Source organism: Alligator sinensis, unplaced genomic scaffold, assembly GCF_000455745.1.
Source record: "Alligator sinensis unplaced genomic scaffold, ASM45574v1 scaffold1398_1, whole genome shotgun sequence".
NCBI classification, from domain to species: Eukaryota; Metazoa; Chordata; order Crocodylia; family Alligatoridae; genus Alligator; species Alligator sinensis.
The window spans coordinates 405,994-425,589 of record NW_005842417.1 but is presented as its reverse complement, the minus strand read 5'-3'; the positions used below and the strand labels follow the sequence as shown (position 1 = coordinate 425,589).

At 48.9% G+C, this 19,596-nt stretch overlaps 1 protein-coding gene across 5 annotated transcripts in view; it reads left to right on the top strand.

The window, feature by feature from the left end:
• GUK1 (guanylate kinase 1) overlaps nt 1–19,596 on the top strand; it is a 27,912-nt gene that overhangs the window by 3,546 nt on the left and 4,770 nt on the right. For 2 of the 5 annotated variants that reach the window (XM_006030069.3, XM_025211613.1), the window contains 4 exons: nt 8,366–8,479; nt 11,503–11,544; nt 13,845–13,941; nt 18,370–18,508. In XM_006030069.3, the coding sequence (XP_006030131.2) occupies nt 8,366–8,479; nt 11,503–11,544; nt 13,845–13,941; nt 18,370–18,508 (392 nt within the window). Of the gene's footprint in view, nt 1–1,757; nt 1,916–4,450; nt 4,549–7,678; nt 7,739–8,365; nt 8,480–11,502; nt 11,545–13,844; nt 13,942–18,369; nt 18,509–19,596 lie in introns of those variants that run through there. The other 3 variants (XM_025211614.1, XM_014522936.2, XM_025211612.1) reach the window with 3 other exon arrangements.

Genomic DNA, 19,596 nt, shown 5'->3' with positions numbered 1-19,596 from the left:
GGCGTTATTAATTGCCACTGCTGCCATATTTCCTGACCCATGGCAGCCTTATGGGCTGGATGCCACTGCTCCGTGGGCTGGATTTGGTCCACGGGCGAGGGGTTGAGCATCCCAGGCTAGAGGATAATGCTGCTCCTGCTGCACTGGCAGCGTGCGAATCTCCAAGTTTGCTCATTGGGAGGTTGCACCGGCTGAACTCAGATGCTTCCCGAACCAATTTTAGTTCACTTAACTCAAGCGTCTAGTTCAGACGAGGCTTTCCAAGGCCGGCGGCGCTGAACCTTCATCTAGACCTGACACTCCCAAACGCTGCTTTTTGTGACCTTGGGCAGATCCCGCCTCCTTTCTGCTGCACTTTCCCCTGTTTAATCATAATCATAACGAATGCCTGTGGCCTGGAGGTGTTCAAAGGATTAATTAACATTTTAATAAGAAGCTTTGAAGGAGAAATGTGCCAAAGACCCTTCCCGTGATGTCAGTTCAAAGCAGCCGTTGGGAGATTTGACGTGCGCTTTTGTGCGGCTCTTATTTGAGTTGAGGGGAAGGGATTATTTTCTACCCCTTTGGATTAAGAGCAGGGTAGAAACAGCGGAGGCAGGAAATACTCAATTACTGCAGTCCCTCGCTGGGAGTGCAGCATGTGACTGTCCATTTGCAGCTACTTAAATGGCTCTGTGTGTGCGCGCGCCAGCCCTGGCCTTGCCAGGGGCCAAGCAGCCCCTGAATTTCTGTCCTTCCCTGTGGCTAAATGTGAGGATCCTGAGGATCCCATCAGAAACTTGCTGCAATCAGCTGACTGCAGTGCCTGGGTGAATATCTTTTTCAGACCCATTTTTATGAGCCCTTTCCTTATTGCATGCTTTCCATTCAGATGAATAGGAGAGGTCTTAGCTTCCTTTCGGCGTGTTGCCAGCTGGCTTTTTTTCCAAGCGTTGGGCGCACGTGGATGAAGGTGCAGAGAAACAGCTTGTTGTTAAAACATGCTGCAAGCTTGTAGCATAGAGCCAAGTTGCCCTTCCCGTATCGCTAAAGGAGAAAGCTGTCCTGCAGACCCCTGTAAAGTCTTAAGCATTTCACTGCCTTTGGATGCTTCTCTCCACACCTGCTCGGTACCTGTTGGGGGTATAGCTGGCACCCCAGTGACAGCACTGACTTAAGCCTGGTGTCACCTGGGAGTGGAGGAGCTGGGACTGGTTTCCGTTGCCACTAGCTTGCTGGTCTGCTCCTCTTTGTTGTGTGTATATACAGGGAATAAGTGCATGGCTTCCTCTGCAGCAGGGGACATGACCCTCTTCCTTTTCCCATGCTCCAGATCCCAGATCAGTGTAACCGCTGCATCTTCTATCTACCCAACTTTTCCAGCCACCTGCTAGAAGATACTCAGCAAGAAGGATCTCTTGAATGCTTTGTAGCAACCCTTGCAGCAGTGGGACACTGACAGCCCTCATCCCTCTGCTTCATCTGTGGCAGGTTAGGGCACTTTTAGTGTCTCGTAGTTGTGCAGTGGGCTCGGTGTAGTTTTAAATAGGTGATGCAAGGACTAGTATGGCCTGGTTTAGTTGGGGAAGCCTTGAGCTGGGGCCTGGACCAGAGGACCTCCAGATGTCCCTTCCAGCCCTACTGTCCTATGATCCTATGTTAGGCCAGACTACCACCAGTCACAGGACAGCTGTGTGGGTCTGCCCCATTCACATCCCCTTTCAGCCATGCTGGTGGTTGGAAGGAGACAGCACTTTTGACTCCCTTCCCCTTTGCAGAGAGCTCTCCAAGGCACTGCACAGCTCTGCTCTGCTCCTGTACTGGGCAGTGCTCCGGGAGCCAAAAACTTACCAAAAGCCTGATCTCATCCGAGTCGAATTCTCTACCAGGCGGACGGAGCAGCAGACGCAAGGGAACAGGAAAGCAGCTCTGGCAGGTAAGTGGTCAGAGTGATCCCAGCACAGCCAAGTTGAGTAGGTGGAAGATGCAGCAATCAGACTGATCCAGGATCTTGTGTGTTAGGCACTGGGAAAGATTGAATGGCTGGAGGCCTTTGGCACGGATAAAACATTGTAGTGGTCCAGGAACTAGGAGCCGGTGCAGTATCTCCTGGATCACACGCAGACACTCGCGGCCAGGTTGAGAGAACCTGTGACGGGCCCGCAGCCCGTTATTTTGTGAATCGTAGGGCTGCCCTCCCACGCTGAACGTCTCTTGAAAGCTGCTGTTCCAAGCGCTCGCGGGACGTGAGGCAGTGGCTCGTCTCTCCACTTGATTGAGGTGTAGCAGCCAAAAACCATTACAGTTGCATCCCAGTTAACAGTGGAAAATGGCAAAATAGGAGGCGAGAAGGTGTCGGCAGGAATGTATTAAGATCTGTTAATCCCTGGACATATCTTAGGAACGCTTCTGTTGAGACCAGACCAAGGTCTGACCCAGTTGAGGTCAGAAACGGTCAGTTTTGCTCCTCCTGCCTGAAGAGGAGCCAGCATGTCTTAACACTATAACCCCTTGTAAGGCCAGACCTGCAGAGAGCCTGCCTCTTGCAACGTGCAGCTATCTTTTGCTGTCTTTCCTCAGCCAGAGGTTGAAGTGTGGCCCACTGGTTATCTGAAGGCTTCATAGGCTGGGAGTGAAGCATTTATAGAGAACATCTTAACGACAGGAAAGGAGGTTAAAGATGTCTGATCCAGGGAACCTTTCCTGTCCTTCCTCTCAAGTAGTTTTCTCATCTCTAAGCCATCTGGCTAATCGGGGTTTATTGCATTTAACTCTGTCATCTTTCTCAGCTTATTCTTATTGCGTTTAACTCTTTCTGTGCCTGTTTTCTGGCTTGCCATCTGTGCTGTCACTTTCCTACCTTGGGTAAATTCAAAGAGGTTGGATGATCCCCTGTCTGGGGTTGTGTGCCCCCACCGTGTGCCCCTGCCAGTGGCGGGGGGTCAGACTAGATGATCTGTTCAGGTGCCTTCTGACCCAAACTACTATGAAGGAGTTTGGCTTGGTCGGTCTAGGAAAGCAAAGGCTGACAAAAGATATGATTCCTGTCCCAAAGTAGCTTAGGGCAGTAAATGCCAGGGGAGGGCCAGAGCTGTGTAAGCTCTGAAGCGGAAGGACAGTGGTGGCACAAGAACAAATGGGTATAAATAGACCACTCATGAATTCGGGCTGGAGATCAAAAGGGGGTTTCTCAGCATCAAAGTGGCCAGGTGCTGGAACAAAGAGCAAAACAGCAGATCAGAGCAGGGAGGACAAAACATCTGGCTGCTTTTAAGATGCAGCTCAGTTGGTTTATGGAAGGACTTATGCTACGTGGTCACTTGTGATCACAGGGACTGGACTTGACCCAGCAGGTCCATTGCACCGCTGTACCCCACCCTGGTGAATTAAATATCCAGTGGCTTGAGGTTGCAGGGAAGTAGGTTTGGACTGGATAGCAGGAAACACTTCTTCACCGTTAGCGCAGGAAGGCAGTGGAATAGATAGATGCCTAAGGAAGTTGTGGACTTTCCATCACAAGATGTTTGAGAAGGGTTGGACAGCCGTGGTTGGGGATGATCTACGTGTAGCAATGCATATCTTCTACTGTGGTCCTTTCCCAGGCTTCTGGGCTTTGATTGCCTCCTCCTCCCCTTTCTGCTACTTGTCAGGGTGTTTTTAAGCCTTCCCCACAGGCGCTGGGTGCAGCCAAGACTGGGGATTTTGACTGGGCTGTTTCAGTGCTTCTGCTGGGACTTAAAGTCGAAGGATCCTGGCTAGAGGGTCTTGGCCTTGGCCTTTCCACTCAAGGTCAGACTGATCATCATATTTGGGGTCCGGAAGGATTTTACCTCCTGGTCAGATAGGGCTGTGGGGGGCCTTTGCCTTCCTCTGTAGCAGGGGCATGGCCCTTTACCTGGGATCTCTTGAGTATTTATTAACCATCTTTTATAGAAGCAGGATGTTGGCTTCTGTGATTCCCCCGCTTTACCTGCGGCAAGGTAGGGTGTTATGTCTTGTGTTGTGTCAGGGTTGGCGCTAGTTTTACTAAGAGGTTAGATGATGGATTTGTACGGGATAGTTTGGATAAGGATGATCCTGCCTCTGGCAGGGGGTTGGACTAGGTGACATATGGAGGTCCCTTCCAACCCCACTTCTCTGTGATTCTCTACGAAATAGCAAACCACTTCCCTGTTGTAATAAAAAGCATTGCTACGCTGTCTGTGATGTTCAGGCAGAAGGCAGGGTAGGTTTGCATATAGATGGTCATTGGAGTTGATCGTTTGCACGTCTTAAAGCCCGGATATGCTTTGAAGTGGAAAGCATATGCTGCCAGTAACCAGGGCGTGACTCCTGCATGCCTGGAGGTTTAGTAATAAGAAGAGTAGAGAGATCAGAAAAAAACCAAAGGAGAAGATTAAAGATCAGCAGAAGGTGCTCATTGGCTGTCTTAAAATGGCGAATCTGTAATTAAGGCTTACTATGCTTGCAGATGCAGCCAGCTTTCTGCCTGCTCACTTGTCTGATCCATTGGCTGCTGCTCCCAAGAGCTGGATTTTATCCTTTGACCGGAAGACATAAAAGGTAGAGGTAAGGCTCGCAGCGATAAGAGGGGAGCGTTGCTAATTCACCAGGGCTGTTAAGCAAGGGGTGTTCACTCTGCTCAAGAGATCCAGGAAAGAGCAGCGGAAAGTTACTGTCACAGATCTTGGTCGCTTTCAGTTCCTCTCTTTTAATAGATAGGAAAAATTGGGAGGAGAGAGACATAAAGGCAGGTGAGGAGAAAGGAAGAATGAAAGGGGAAAGCGGACATCTTCTGAGCATTCCCAATTGGTATGTCAAATGGGAGACGGAGAGTTCGTCTCGGCTGCGCGAGGGAGTAAGGACAGAGGTGCCCCAGGAAGAGTGAGTTGTTAACACAGAGCTGACGGACAAAGGTCTGCACCAGCATTTGGCCGTGACGCTTGGCGTGTCACTTTTAAAGGCTGGTAGACACAGAAAGAGCAAGAAGGCTGTGTGCATCAAAGGTGACATTGGGTGTAATGGAAGAAAAATCACATAGTGAGTGTTTGGCGTCTGGGTGCTGGGGAGAGCCCCCTTCTATCCCCAGTACTGGCCTGGAAGGAAATAATATCTCCCATTAATGCTGCCTTGTTCTGTCCTGTAGCATTTCACGAGCATTAATTAAGACTCATCGTTTAGGGTCCCTGCTTTGTGGATGAGGAAAAGTAGAGACTTGAGAAAACAGATGGTGAGTGATTTTTCACAAGAACTCAGGGCCCTTTCTCTGCCCAGCCCTTTGACGCTTCCCCGGCTGGTGGGGGAAGGATATATTCTCTCCTTTTCAGTAATTAGCAGGACTTCTAATACTTGCATGTGGCTAAAGAGTTGGGGACATCACAGTCTGACTCCCTGGACCACCATCCTACAGGCTGATTAAGCCATGGGTACCTCTCCCAAAGGAAACTTGGGAAACGAGATGTGACAAAGCATTCATTGTGTCGGGATCAATTCCCCTCTGTCCCTCGGGGAATAGATTAGATAACCTAATAAGACTCTTTATCTTCCAGTTGTGACTCCATTATGAGCATAAAATAATCCAGTCCCCACCTGAGTTGCAATTACCTGGATGGTCCTTGTCCTCACCCCACCCCCAAAACAATTAAAGTCCTTCCTGAATAAATAAGACTTCATTTGTATTTCCAAGTTTGCTTCTCCTTCAGTGCTTGTGGGGAAAAATATCCGGTAACACCCAGCAGCCTCCTCATGAGATATGCAGAGGACTCTTGTTGGTTTTGAAATTAGATGTAAAACATAAGTGCCCGGGCAGGCCGTGGTGCTCTGCAGATGAGATGGGGGAATATGCCAGCCTCCAACCTGCTTTTGTCGACCTGAGCGGAGTCGGAGGTGAGTTATACACCTGCAGCGAGAATACGGCTGGGGCTAATCCTGCAAGCGTCTGCCTTGGATACGAGGCTATTTTAAAAGCGATTTGCAGGGTCACGGTGAGATTGCTGAGATCCCCGTTAAAACACTTAAGGGTTTTCTAGTGCTTGACTTCTGAACCCTTCAAAACGAATGGGGCACCGGGAGCTTTTCTGCTTACACAAATGTATTTTCTCAGGAAAATCTGTGCAGGTTTAAACTGTGCTCTCCTTCTTCTTCCATTTAAGGAGAGACCCACCGAATCAGTTGGTTCAGTAGGGTTGTGCCTTTGAGGTGTCAGTACACGAATTTTTACATTACAGGCAAGTTGATTAGTAGTAACCCTCCTACCCAAGGGAAGTGTGAAGGTAAATAGTCTTCTTTCTTTTAATTTTTTTTCCACCCCTCCAAATGGTGGGCTGTTTGGCTTAAGGTCACAGAGCGAGTCGGGTCAAATGCTGGACGAAGCCTGGCTTCTAGTTTTCAGTGTCCTCAGTGAGTATTGTCTGCACATGCCAAGGCAGGAGGTGATGTACTCGGCGACCAGAGCGCCTGCTGGATATTGGGAGACGGTGGGATGTTCTTTTAAAGGACAGACTTCATTGGAGTTTGAACCTGGGACCTCCCATGTGCAAACTTCTAGTGCCGTGATGCTCAACCAGGGTGCCACCAAATCCTTTCCTGCACAAGATTAGTTTGGGTAGGTGAAGACCTATGTCCAGTCGCGTGAGAGGCTTCCCTTACTTCTCTACTTCTTGTGTGATTGGGATGGGGAATGGCTTTATTTTGGACACGGCGTTTGGATATATGTCAGCCAGCTCTAACTTTTTACCCTTTTCTCACTTCCCAAGGTATTTCTCTTTGAACAGGTGCTTCACCTCGTTGCTCTTAAATGCAATAATGGTATCTGGGTCAGTAGTAGCCCTTTTACCTCTCCCTTTGTGAACTGAGCTTTTATGACCCAGAATTGGATTTCTTGCCTCCCAAGTATGTTGCATCAACAATCCTTATTGGTGCATCTCTTGGATCAGGATGTGTTGATGCAAGTCCACATTAGTGATGCAGCTAAATATAAATGAAACTGGTTTTTAGAAACTCCTCTTCCTGCAGACCTTGAAATGCAATTTAGTGGGGTTTTTTAGGTCGCCTTCATTTAATAGGTGCATGCAGTACTTCATAGCAGCGTTAACAGATAAGGCTGTCATAGACAGTGGAAGACAACCTTTTGGCAGGGGTGTGCAAATTAAGCCCACATCCTCCCCAAGTGCCACCCTGGTCCCCTTTCCCTGCCCGATCTGCTGCTCTGCTTTCTGCTTCTTGCTCTATATGCCACTGGGCTGCTTGTCCCATCCATAATGTGCCGTGTGCCACACATGGAGGCTGCCCGTGCTGCTTGCAGTATGCTCCCCACCTCTGCACTAGAACATATGGTTTGAGTCCACAGCTTGGAATAAAAGAACGTATTTCCAAGCTACAAATCTAAAGGCTTTTCCTCCCTTGTAATATTCAGTGGGGTTTTATTCTTTCTCCTATTAGATACATCCATTCCAGGGACTGAATGGCTTGATACATTCATGATGGATGTTGAGCTGTGCAGATGCCAATTTGAATTCCTCCCTGCCCAACAGGGAGCTACTCAACACAGCTCACAAAGACACTCTCATGGACCCAGAGGGACAGCCTTCCATGTTCAGCTCTCTCTGTGCAAAAATGAAGTTTATTTCCTACCTTTGGGGACTTTTTAGCATCTTGTACCATCTACACTTTTCCCAGAGCCTGCCGAAGGGACTTTGATCCCGAAAGTTTGCAGAAAAGGACAGTTTTCTTGCCATTTTCCAGTTGGTCTAATAAAAAGGTATCATTTTGGAACCAGGAGTTCCAGTTTTTTTGTATGTCCATGTTTAACAGGAACTCGCTTCCATTCACTGCTCCTTTTGGGTCCAGGAAGTGAGTTGGATTTCACTTCCTTGGGGACAAGCATCCATTTCACAGAGACTTGCCCTGCATGTGGCACTAGCTTGTCAGCTGTATTGGCAGAGAAACCATGGCTGCCTGGGCCATGGTGACCGAGCTCCCTACCCCTATCCAAGACCCTCCCAGGTAAGTACTAAGGTGTCAGGAGCATATTGCAGAAGGCAGCCTTGCTGCACTGCTTCTGTTCGTCTTGTATCTACTTCAGGGAGAAAGGGTATCACTTTCAGGGCTGTCGGTCCATCCCTTTGCACCACCAGCACCTAACTAGTGGTTTCAATTGCACAGCATGGGAGTTAGCATATGCTCATCTGACTTGATCGCTATTCCCTGACTAGCTCCTGTTCTGCTCCTTTCTGAGGCCATGGCATTGAACATCTGATCTGACCTTTGGCTGCTGAGGCTTATTCTCAAAGGCAGAGGACGAGGCACCTGCTGGAACTTTGCTGTGGTTTTCCCATGATTTTGTGTGTTCTAACCAAGACACCTGCTTGCCTTCTCCCCTCCCCAGCCATGCAGGGACCAAGGCCCGTCGTGCTGAGCGGCCCATCAGGAGCAGGAAAGAGCACCTTGCTAAAGAAGCTGCTTAAAGACTATGAAAACATCTTTGGCTTCAGTGTCTCCCGTAAGTATCCGTGCACAACTGGAGCTTCCCTTCCTGAAAACTCGAGAATAAAAGACAAGGGTCCCTTTTAGTAGTAATTTTGTATGCACAGCTGGGACTTCAGAGGGAGTCTGGCATTGAGTCGGGTCTAAATTCCATTAAATGCTAGCTGTTACCTCTTGTGGTTTGGGCTAATGGAAGTATCTTAACTTGTGTGAATTTATGGTTGGAAATTAGGAGGACCTTTCTGGCTAGTAGCGTGGTCAGGCATTGGAAGAGGCTGTCTAGAGAAGTGGAATGGGCATCCTTTAAAGTTTTCAAGAGCAGGTTACACAGACACGTGGGTAGGGTGATCTAGCCAGGAACGATGCTGCCTTGAGCAGAGGGCTGGACTTAATAACCTTGTAAGGTCCCCTCCAGCCCTACTTTCCTATCATCCTATGAACCTTGTTTTACACGGCTGATTGTACACATGGCGGGGGTTTAGTCCCCTAAATTGAAATGGTTGGTTTTTAATTGCGACGATTAAAAACCCACCGTTTCAATTTAGGGGCTTCCATCACTGTTACAGTGAGGAGCCTGATTCCCGCCCCCATGGAGCTTGCCTGTGTCTCCCGCAGCCGGAGGGCAAGCGGCCGGCTGGCTGAGTGGCCCCGGAGCTGAGGGGGGCCCTGGTCCTTCCCTCCGTGGCAGCAGTGCCCCCCGGGGCTGCCTGGTTGGGCTGCTAGCTAGCCTCCCAGGGGTGCCACCACCGTGGAAGGAAGGTCCAGCGCCCACTGGCAGCTTGTCCCCTGACCATGGGACACATGGGCAGGCTCTGCAAAAAAAAAAAAAAACCACGATGCACACGTGGTTTAGTTCACAACATATTAAACTGATTTAAATTGTAAAAAACCCTGCACATATACAGCATGGTCTTGTGTCAAGATGTTTGTTGCATCCGCAATGTATTAGATGCTTTACGGATGTATGGAGAGGCACAAGCTTTGCCCCAGAATGACTGCAGTGTATTAAGGGAGATGTGCTGACGTGAGACCCTTGCTCTCCCTATGCCCATGTTCAGGGGTTTGATTGATAAACTGCCTCTGCAGACAGCACACAGGAGATTTGTGCAAGGCTCAAAATTTAACCCCAAACTTGAGCTTTGTGGCACTGAGAAAATTCATCTAAAAACCTAGGAGGAGGAGTTGGTGGGAAACGGAGAGGGAGCAAGTAACCAAATGCATGCTGAGAAGTGTGATGGGAGAGAGATAGTTAGGTATGAGAGGGCCTTGGAAATACCCCAGAAGGGCCTCTGCAGACGTTCATCGGGAGAGAAATTCCAGACAAAGCTCTGCCTTGGCTGTGTCCGGGGTGCAAAGCAAGAGCGATCCAGGTGATCTTCCCTGCCTGCGTGCTCACTGCAGAGGGGGAGTTGGTAAGCGTCTTACATCTAGATTAAAGGTTTATCTCTTAGCAGCCTAGAATACACACTAACCCAGTTGAAACGAGTGATCTTGGGTCACGAACAGTTTTCTTTAAACAGATATTAAAAAAAAAAGTCACTTTTGCAGACTGTCAGTGCCATGTTCTGCACTTGTAATTTTTAAAAGATCTGGTGAGCAGTAATGATGCTCTGCAGGGTCCGTTCTCTTGCCCAGGTAACCCACTCTAGCATTTTCCAGAGGATGGCAGGGCTGGGATTTCTCTTACTCAGTTGTAAAACATACTTCACTATCCACTGCCTTAAGTCACCCCTTTGAAGTATCACTGGGGTTTTGAGAGCAATTGCTCTGGCACTTAAGCTATCTGGAGAAGCTGGACTTATTTTATAGAGCCCCTGGAGGATATTTTCAGGCTTCCTTACCAGATGGATAAGGAAGAGAAATGTCTGATTTGTGCTGGTACGTGAGGGGCTGTGGGTGAAGCCCCTGAATTATCAAATGTAACTTTGAAGGTCATTTCAGAAGTGCCCGAGACAGAGACACAGATACATCTAATGTGTGTGTGCATCCAACACCCCAGCGCAAATCTTACCATGTCCCAGAAGTAGGCATTACTCCTCGCCCCCTGGGTTGCCTGCCTTTCTTTGTAAATCCACATGCAGTGCTTATACCTCGGTGACCGGCGCTTTGTAAAGGTATAAGGATGAACACAGCTTTGCCTGGATCAAGTTCATGTTGCTCAGTATGAAATGCAGTAGCTGATGCATTGCACGCTGACTTCTTTGGGGTTTGCAGAAACATTGACAAATAGCATAAATCACAATCGTTCCCATAAAGGACTCCCATCTGGTTACCCACTTAATTCAGACAGTTTGTTTTAGGCAGTATATGTGGCCCCTGTCACCAGGGCATTCAGACGCTTCCTGATCTTATAATGAATATAGCACTGAGGTAGAGCAGTGCTGTTACCTGCACAAAGTCCTGGAGTGACTTGTCTAGGCTACACAGGGAGTTTTTGCAGAAACAGAAAATTCAAGCCAGACCTTGCAAGTCTTGGGGAACTACCTTCTCCACAGGGCCTCCTTCCTTTATGTATTTACCTATTGTTTTAGGCAAGTGTTATGACACAAGTCGAGTAGAACCTGGATCGTTTGTACCTGGGGGGCTCACAACCTGCTTGCTTAGTGCCAGGCTGCAAAGTTACAGATGAGGCATTCAGCTGTTGGCTGCAGCCTTTACTTCAGAGAATGCCAGTTCTCCGCACAGCTGGTAGGAGAAGCAGCCCCCTTTGAAATAAAAGCCACAGAAAACAGCTGGAGCATCTCAGCAGTCCTGCACAACTGCTTCTGCACCTGTGTGTGCTCCTGGCTAGTTCATAAACCCTCATCTTCATAGCAGGGGATGGGGAACACCCCCAGGAAGGATCTGGATTCTGCTGTCAAGGCAAGCTGTGTTGCACACCAGTCACAATGGTTCCAGAAGTTTTGATCAGTAGGGGATCAAATGGCCCACTGATTGATTGAATTAAGCTTCCAGGGGGGGGTCACTTTTTATTGCTTTTTTTGGCTTTATTGCACTGTTGGGTGAATTGCAAAATTACAGAACTGTCTTTGTTTGCAGACACCACCCGGCAGCCGCGACCAGGAGAAGTGAATGGCAAAGGTCAGTATGTTGCACCAGTGCATGCCATCAGGTGAGGCAGGGCCACAGCTCAGAGTGGTGTAGACCAATGGTGTCAAACTCCTATGAGCCCACGAACCCCTCTTCCCCTCCTCCATGCATATGCCTGATCCAGCATATGCAGCACATGCCAATCTGGGACACCAGCCCCCGTGGATAGCGTGGTTTGTGCAGAGCAAGTACTGTGGTCAGCACAGCCTGAGACCCGGCCCCAGCAGGCAGTGCACATCCTGGGTACTGCACCCTGGGTCAGTCTGGGGCAACACCAGGATCCAAGGTATGGGGCTCTGGCCTGCGGGCTGTATGTGCGACACCCCTGGTCCAGACAGCATTTCCTGTGGGAGCGGAGGTGGAATTTACAGAGCTGGAGATAAGCAGCAGGCTCTGCTGGTAGAAGCTGAAGGGCAGACCTGTTTGAAGCCAAGGGATGGATAAATCTCTTAGCAATCTTTGTAGCTGAAAGGAGGAGTCCACTGAATGTGCCATTGCTGGGAAGCCAGGCTAATGAGTTTCCTTAGAGTTGGCAGAGTGTTTTTTCTTTGGCCTGCTGGCAGGCTGGAGGAGCATCTGCTTCAAAACAGTCTTTCACACTTCTCCATTGCTCCTTTCATGCCAAACAGTCCCAGAGAGACTGATACACCAAAGCTGCATACGATACACAAGGATCCCTTCATCCTTCAGTGAATGAGGCTGGCTGGGCTGTGGCACAGTGCAGCTGCAATAGCACATAGCAGCATTACCCAGCAGTATGTGAGGAAGAATAGAGCAGGTGCACTAGAACCGGAGTCCAGGTTTATCCCAGATGCTGGAAGAAGTGAGTGGTGGGGTTAGACAAGAAGGCAGGCACTCCCACACTTCTTCCTCAGCTGCTGCCACTGTGATGTGGGGACCAGGATTTTCAAAAGCAGGTGCCTGAAGTCAGGCTCCTTGGTCTATAACAAAACACTTCAGCAGCCTATATTTTCAACCATGCCAGGTGTTCATCAGCTCCTGTGCAGCTTCAGTGGGAGCTCCTGTGTGTTCAGCACATCTGAAAACCAGGCTGCTCTAATTAGGAATCTCTTTATGGATTTAAGAGCTTAACTCGACATGCCCAGTTTTGAAAAGCTTGGCCTTCAGTCACACAGGTTGTTAAACTCTGGACTGCATCCTTAATCCAAGAACTGTGCTACTAATAGTAAATAGAGCCCCAATGAAATCGGAGATGACTCCTTTGTTACTGATTTGCAGGGAGCCGTGAGACTGATCTCAACTGCCAGAGCAAACAGGGCTTGAATGCTAGAGTCATTCCAGGGTCTAAAGGCAAATTAAATGACTTGCTGGTGCCTTTTATTCTTGGATATTTCAGAGATGCAAACATGAGGTGTGTGGTTTTTTTTCCCTTCAAAATGAGCCAGCACACTTCAGCCCAGACTGGAGATTTTTGGGTATGTTTTGTTGGAGAGGTGAGGGGTGGCTTCCCCAGCAAAAGCAAAGTGTTTAGTCTGAAAGTGAGCTTACTATCACAGTGTTTTGCCAGCCTGGTACTGTAACGAGATAGTCACTGGAGAACCAGAGCAGAAGTATCAATGTAAACAGCAGAAAGGGTATTATCTGGCCCAGTGTAAAGATGCGGAGGGTGTTAACAGATACCGTGGTGAGAAGAAAGGGCAGCTTTTGTGATCCTTTACATGATAACTGAAAGACCAGTTTTCAGACTTGAGTACCCAGAAGCCAGGCACCTAAATCAGCACTTAGTTGTCCAGAATGATGGGGGTGGTATAGCCAGCATGGTCCAGGGAATATAAGAGAAGCAAGATTTGAGGGGTGAGGCAGTATTTTTGAATGGTTTTAGGTGCCTCGTTTCCAGGTACTCAAGTCTGAAAATTGGTCTTCAGTTACCATTTAAAGGATCACAAAGATGATTTAGGTGCCTGGTTTCTATGTAGTTGAGAGAGATGTTAGACAACTACAAAATCCCCTTTCTCAACTTTGGAAAAGAAGCAGCTATAGCTGCAACCAGATACCGGGAACCTGCTTCTTTCCCAGCCCTCGGGAAGGACCTTTAGTGGTTGACTTAATATCTTTCCCAACTGCATGGTTAGTCTGATTTTTTTTGTTTGTTTGTTTTGGTTTTTTTTTTTTTAAATACTGCCTCACCTCACAAATCTGTTCCCAAATAGTCATGTGGATGCTTCAGCGTGTATTAAACACTTGACTAAACTTGGCCCTGAGCCTTAAACGTGTTTTCAAGTCAAGGACAAGCTGTGAATTGATGTGTATTTTCAATATCACTTATCCAGATTACCACTTTGTGACCAGAGAAGATATGCTGAAGGACGTCAATGCTGGCGAGTTTATCGAGCACGCAGAGTTCTCTGGAAATATGTACGGAACAAGGTCTGTAACAATTGCACCATCTCCAGTAGTCCAGGGGTTGACTCACTCTTGTGTTCTCCATGAAGATGGCGTTGGGGCTGTGTGTTCATGATGCTCTTCTTTGCAAACCAGGCAGATGCTCTCCTTAGGTGAAGCTTCTCACTTTGGCAGCATGGCACGCTTCATTTTATTCTGTCACTACCCATAGGAGGTGACATCTACCCCTGTGGAGAGAGTCTTCAGGAGACATGTGCAGCACTTGACATTCGGTTCAAGGCCCAAAGTCTGACTGAAACTCATGTGGTTCATAGAATCCACACTAGAATTAAACAAAGTAGGACTTGAAATCCCCATCCCGCCCTAGGATAGCTTGTGTCCCAAGCATGATCAGTCCAGCTGGCATAAACCTATATCGTTTCTATTGCAAGTGGAAACAAGCTTCTGTGCTCCAGTCTGGGAGAGTTAATGTTTGCACATTAAACTCCATGTGGTCGCCACCCTCAGCTAGGCAGATTTTAAAATAGCATCACTCTTGGCCTCCAAGCTGTTTGTTCATAAGCCACAAAGGCAGCTGCAATATTAATTAGAAGTCGTTTAACAAAAACTCTCATGGTAATGATGGTCAGATCTGAAGGCATTAATGGTGACAATGAAATGATTAGGACACCTTATCAGTAGTAGAATGCATTGGAATTAAAATTGAAAATGGTTTTAAAAGTAAACTAAAATGATGGTGTTTACAATAAAATATGCAAAGGGGAAAAAAAAATGGGGATTTCTTAGGGTAATATATTTTATTGGACCAGCGATGTAGTTGGGATAAAGGTAGACACGCGTTCGAATGTAAGACGTTCTTCCTCAGGTCTCTAATTCTAACACGGCTATGGCGTCACGTATATACAGCCGTAAAAAAAAAGTCCACATTTTCTGAAGTGATTCCAAATTTGTGGCAGAGATGATATCTTTTATTAGACCAATTAGATATTTGCAAAAAATAATAAAAGATATCACCTCTGTCACGAGTTTTGATTCCTTTTGCCTCTAGACCAATACGATTACAACCTGGATGCCTGAAGTGATTCATGATTTCAGGGGACCAAATACTTGACAATCTTTTAATTCAGATTATTGCTGGCATCGTTAAACATGACCATGATCCTTATGTTTCCTCCACCATATTATCGTGACAGAAGAGATAGAATTACGCTCTTTCATTCAGGTTCTTCTATCTGTGAAAGGGTCAAGTGATTCTGAAGAACAGCTGATCCTCAGACATCATTAGGACCAAGATATTTTCAGATTAATGATTTTGCATGCATCTCCCAGCAGGAGTGGATTACTTAAAGGGACCTTTTTTCCCCCCCAAATAATGCTGAGTGCTTGCCTCTGAAGTTGTCTTGAGACAGACCACCGATATTTTTGCTTTGTATGTGTGTGCAGTTGTAGAGACTGAGTCTGTACTCTCCACTCCCATTGAAATCAATGGTAGTTGAGGATGCTTTGTGGTTTTAGAGCTTGTAACTGGGAGGAGAAGGGAAAAACCAGTTAAAGGTTTAGCATTCAGGACAATGTGGGTCCATGCTGGATAGAGCCATGGCTCTGGTTACTAACTGCATTTGTGGATCTGGGGTAAGAAAATAGAGCTGTGATTCAGAGCCGTGAGGAGCTCAGTCTGCAGAGGGGCAAGCTGGTGGGTTGCAGTGTTTAAACAGTGCACAGTCACAATCACAAGGTGGGGTTCGAAGGCTTTAAACTGGGATTACTGTGGGAATCCCAGCAGTGACCGTGGAAGCCGTGACTCGCATCGCCTGCTGCAGCAGGGATTGTTTCACAACCCGGCTTTCCCCTCCTTGCTGCTGTTTAAAAAAGTTCTGTGCCATGGGGACAGGGACTGGAATGAATTGTCCTCTTGCATCGCTCTGCTTAGATGTTGAGGTATCTGAGCCACTTCACCCTCTTGGATGCAGTTCTTACAACACCCTGTGTTGGGAGGAAATTAGACCCACTTTACAGCTGGGGGCAGTGAGGCTACGTGGCTTGCCCATGACCACGTGGGCAGCCTGTGAAAGAGCAGGGCATTGAACCCATGTCTCCCAAGTCTAGTTAAGTCCTTCCTCTCCATCTGAGCAAGCAGTGATCACCATGCCTATGTGCTCAGTGCCCGTGGCTTGGACCTGAGTCCTGGGTGGCTTGAGCCTGAGTCCTGGATGCCCTGCCCCCCTCCCCCCCACCTTCCTTTCCAGGACTTTTCTTTGCATCGTGTATCAGGTTTCCATAGGCAAAGCTTCTTCTGGCCTCTGTAGCCAGATGCTGCGGTGCTTCCTTGTACTGCTTTCAGTATAACTTGCAATTCTCCATCTGTGAGATGAGTGGCACCCTAAATCACTCTTGTCCCACGAGCTTGTCCTATGGATGCTTATCTTGCTGGAATCCTATGACCCCAGCTGACTTCCTGCCCTTTGGGCAGGGGCTGGACTCGATGATCTTCCGAGGTCCCTTCCAGCCCTAATGTCTATGAAATCTATGAGCAACAGCCTCTTCTAGGACCACACAGGCCTCTCTGTCTTCTTACGAGCTCCTGTTACGCTGTGCTCGTCAGCTGTTCTCTGTTGCCTAGTGTTTTCTTCTCCCACCACGTTTTGAGGACATGGCACGCAGGCCTGGGGTAAGGGACTGGAAGTAGATGGGGAACGGGCCACCTGGGTGGCAGAAGGGAGAGGAGTCGTGGCTGTGGGCTGAAAGCTGAAGGAGGAAGATGGAGGAGTCGTGGGTGGGGGAAGTAAACAGGGTAAAGAGAAATACCCACAAATCGAATAAGGCTCCAGGAAAGAGGAGCTGAAAGGAAGAAGGGCACAGCAACTGCATCCATAGGCAGGACTGTGGAGGGGAGGTCGGCTCCCAGTGAAGTGATGGGAGCAATGGAGCTCATGGCTTTTCCTGCCCCGGAGGAATCGGGGTCCTTCTCTGATGGAATCGCTATTACTGCAGCCGTCCTAGGGCTCCAGGGAGGCCACGGCTTAGGGAACGAGACTCACTGGGGAAGAAGGACAGATTGCTGCCCTCCATAAACCTGCCTCTCTGGGACAGGGATGGTCCAGCCAGGGGCAGGCATCACTGTCCCTTGGGGATCTGTTAGCTCTCAGGGGCCTGAAGGAAGAATTTGGGAGGAGGCAGCAGTGGCTGAGCAGACTTGGGGGAAAGCCTGTGGGCAGAGGCCAGCATGGAGAGGGCACGAGGGATGCGGGGGTGAATGGGCAGGCTGTTCATCTGCCTTCATCCCATAGAATTCACTAACAGCGGTAGCCCAAGGACGGGAGCACACTCACTAGTGCCCAGGGTAGGCAGGGCCTCGAGAACAGGGGAACGTGTGAGGGTGGTGAGGGACTGAGCATCACAAGACAAGCTTAGTAATTGTTTTGAGGCTTGACAGCAGCTCCTTTTATCCTCTGCTGCCGCCTTCAGGCAATTTGAACTCGACTTCGGACGGCCTCAGGATTTCTCCAGCATTACTGCTGAAGATCCCTAGCCATGACCATCAGCTCCATCAGGCCAAGCACTGAACAAATCCAGAACTGAAAAAGCCAGCCCCTGCCCAAAGAGCTTAGACCTGGTCATTTTATTATTCTGGGCAGTTCTCCTCTATGCATTCAGGTAATGGGAGTCCTTTTAAGATGCTGGCTTTCCTCTCGTAGAAACATAGGGAGAAGCTGGGGTGATTCTCCAGGACTGCCTAAGGGCCCAAGGCAGCCCAAGGAGAGGCTGGTTTAATGAGCATTTTAACTGTGTTGTCCCAAACCAGCAGATCTGTGGAAGATCCTTCCTTTTCCAGGGACTGTAGGAGCAAAGATAGTTGCATTCCCTTCAAAAAGCTCTTCCTCCAGGCATCTCTGTTTTTGATGGTGTTGCCGCCTTCATAGTTCTGGACTTGCAGAAGCGCTGGCATTTGATCCCCAGTGCCAGAGACCTTGAGCAGGCTGCTCAGTGCTTGCCCCAGTGGAAAGCAGCGTCCTCGCTTCATCCATTTCCACGGATGAAGAGAGAATGAAGAGCCGTCTCCATGGCTTTCCACTCAGGTTGATGTAGGCTTCCCGGTGTGTTCTCTAGGCCATGGATGGTGGGAAAGGCGGTCCTGCCACTCCTCACTCCCTCCGTCCAAGGAGCTGGGATCTTGGGGTCCCCAGCTGGTTAGAACCACCCCCATTCCCTAGGAGGAGAGAGATACAGCTGTTAACACAACTGAGGCACGTTTCCAATGTTAGTTTGCTCTCCGGCCTCCCCCAGGGACGCGGGAGTCTGGGCATCAAGGGAAATGTCCATGCAAAAGACCACCATATGGGGTGTGGTGCGGTCCAGTACAGTCCACCTGAGGGGCGAGGGCCCGCTGCTGGAGCCGTGTGGACTCGCAGCTCTCCCTGCACAGTAACCAGTTCCTTCCCCTCCCTCCCCCAGCAAAGCCGCCGTACAGGCCGTGCAGGCCCAGAACCAGATCTGCGTGCTGGACGTTGACATGCAGGGAGTCAAGAACATCAAGAAGACAGATCTGAATCCCATCTACATCTCCATCCAGCCTCCGTCCCTGGACGTCTTGGTGAGTCTCGGGGCTTCCTTGCATAGGTCCGGACTTTGCTGTTTCCGAGGAAAGAGGCAGCTTGTATCTCCAGGTGCAGTAGGAAATGACCTGATGGATGCATTGATTTAATGCAGGGATGGGGAATTGTTTTACCCCTCTTTTGACTGTTTGCTATAGAGCCTTTAAGGAGTCTGTGCAGACCTGCTCTCTCCCCCTCTCCTCCCTGCATCTTGTACCCTGGCTCTGCCTTTGCATGCACATTCTCCTACTGCTGCTTATCCCTGTGTCTTCCTGCAAGTCTCTGCCCCCTGGGCTCTACCTCCTTGTGCTTGGAGTTGCGTTGGCTCTGGGCTGTGAGCTCCTGACAGCCTGGCTGGTTTTTGTGCACGGTCAGGAGAGCGTTGCCCTCACAGCTGTCTGCAAGGGCATGATGGTTCCTAGAGGGGACTGATGTCCGTATCCATATCATCATTAGTCCTAGCAAGGCTGGTATTGTGTGGTAAGACAGCGGACGTCCCATTGATCTCTGTTCTGTGATCTCATCGTTCATGATGTCATCCCTATAGTATTTCTGTGAGGGTGGGAATGTTTTCACTTTCTTCCTTCCCTTTCCCTCCGCTCCCCACCCCCCCATTTTACACAGGGGGAATTAAGAAGCAGAGAGAAAGTGACTTATCCAGGGTCACTCAGTCTGTGGCAGAGTAAGGGAGTGACCTAGATCTCCTGAGTCCCAACCCAGTGCTTCTCTGTGCCCGCCCCCCATTCCTCCCCACCCACTCCTCTTCTTTCTTTTTGCTGCCTTAAGTGCCTTGTGCAAGGGAAAAGGCCACTCTATGTGCTGCCGTTATAACACCAGCTCTGAAGAGTCACCTCTCGGCTGCTGCGGATAGCTCCAGGGGTGCAAGGCTGGGAGCCCTGACATTGAATCCCAGCCTGGTCAGTGATTCTCCTTCGGGCCTGGAGCAAGTTGCTAAACCATTTGTTAAGATGATATAATGCATCTGTTCCATGTGTGTGTGGGTTTATTGATCCAGGTCCGTACATGCTCCCCAACCATGTACATTGCTCTTGATCTACTTTGTCTTGGCACCGGGCTCCAGACACAG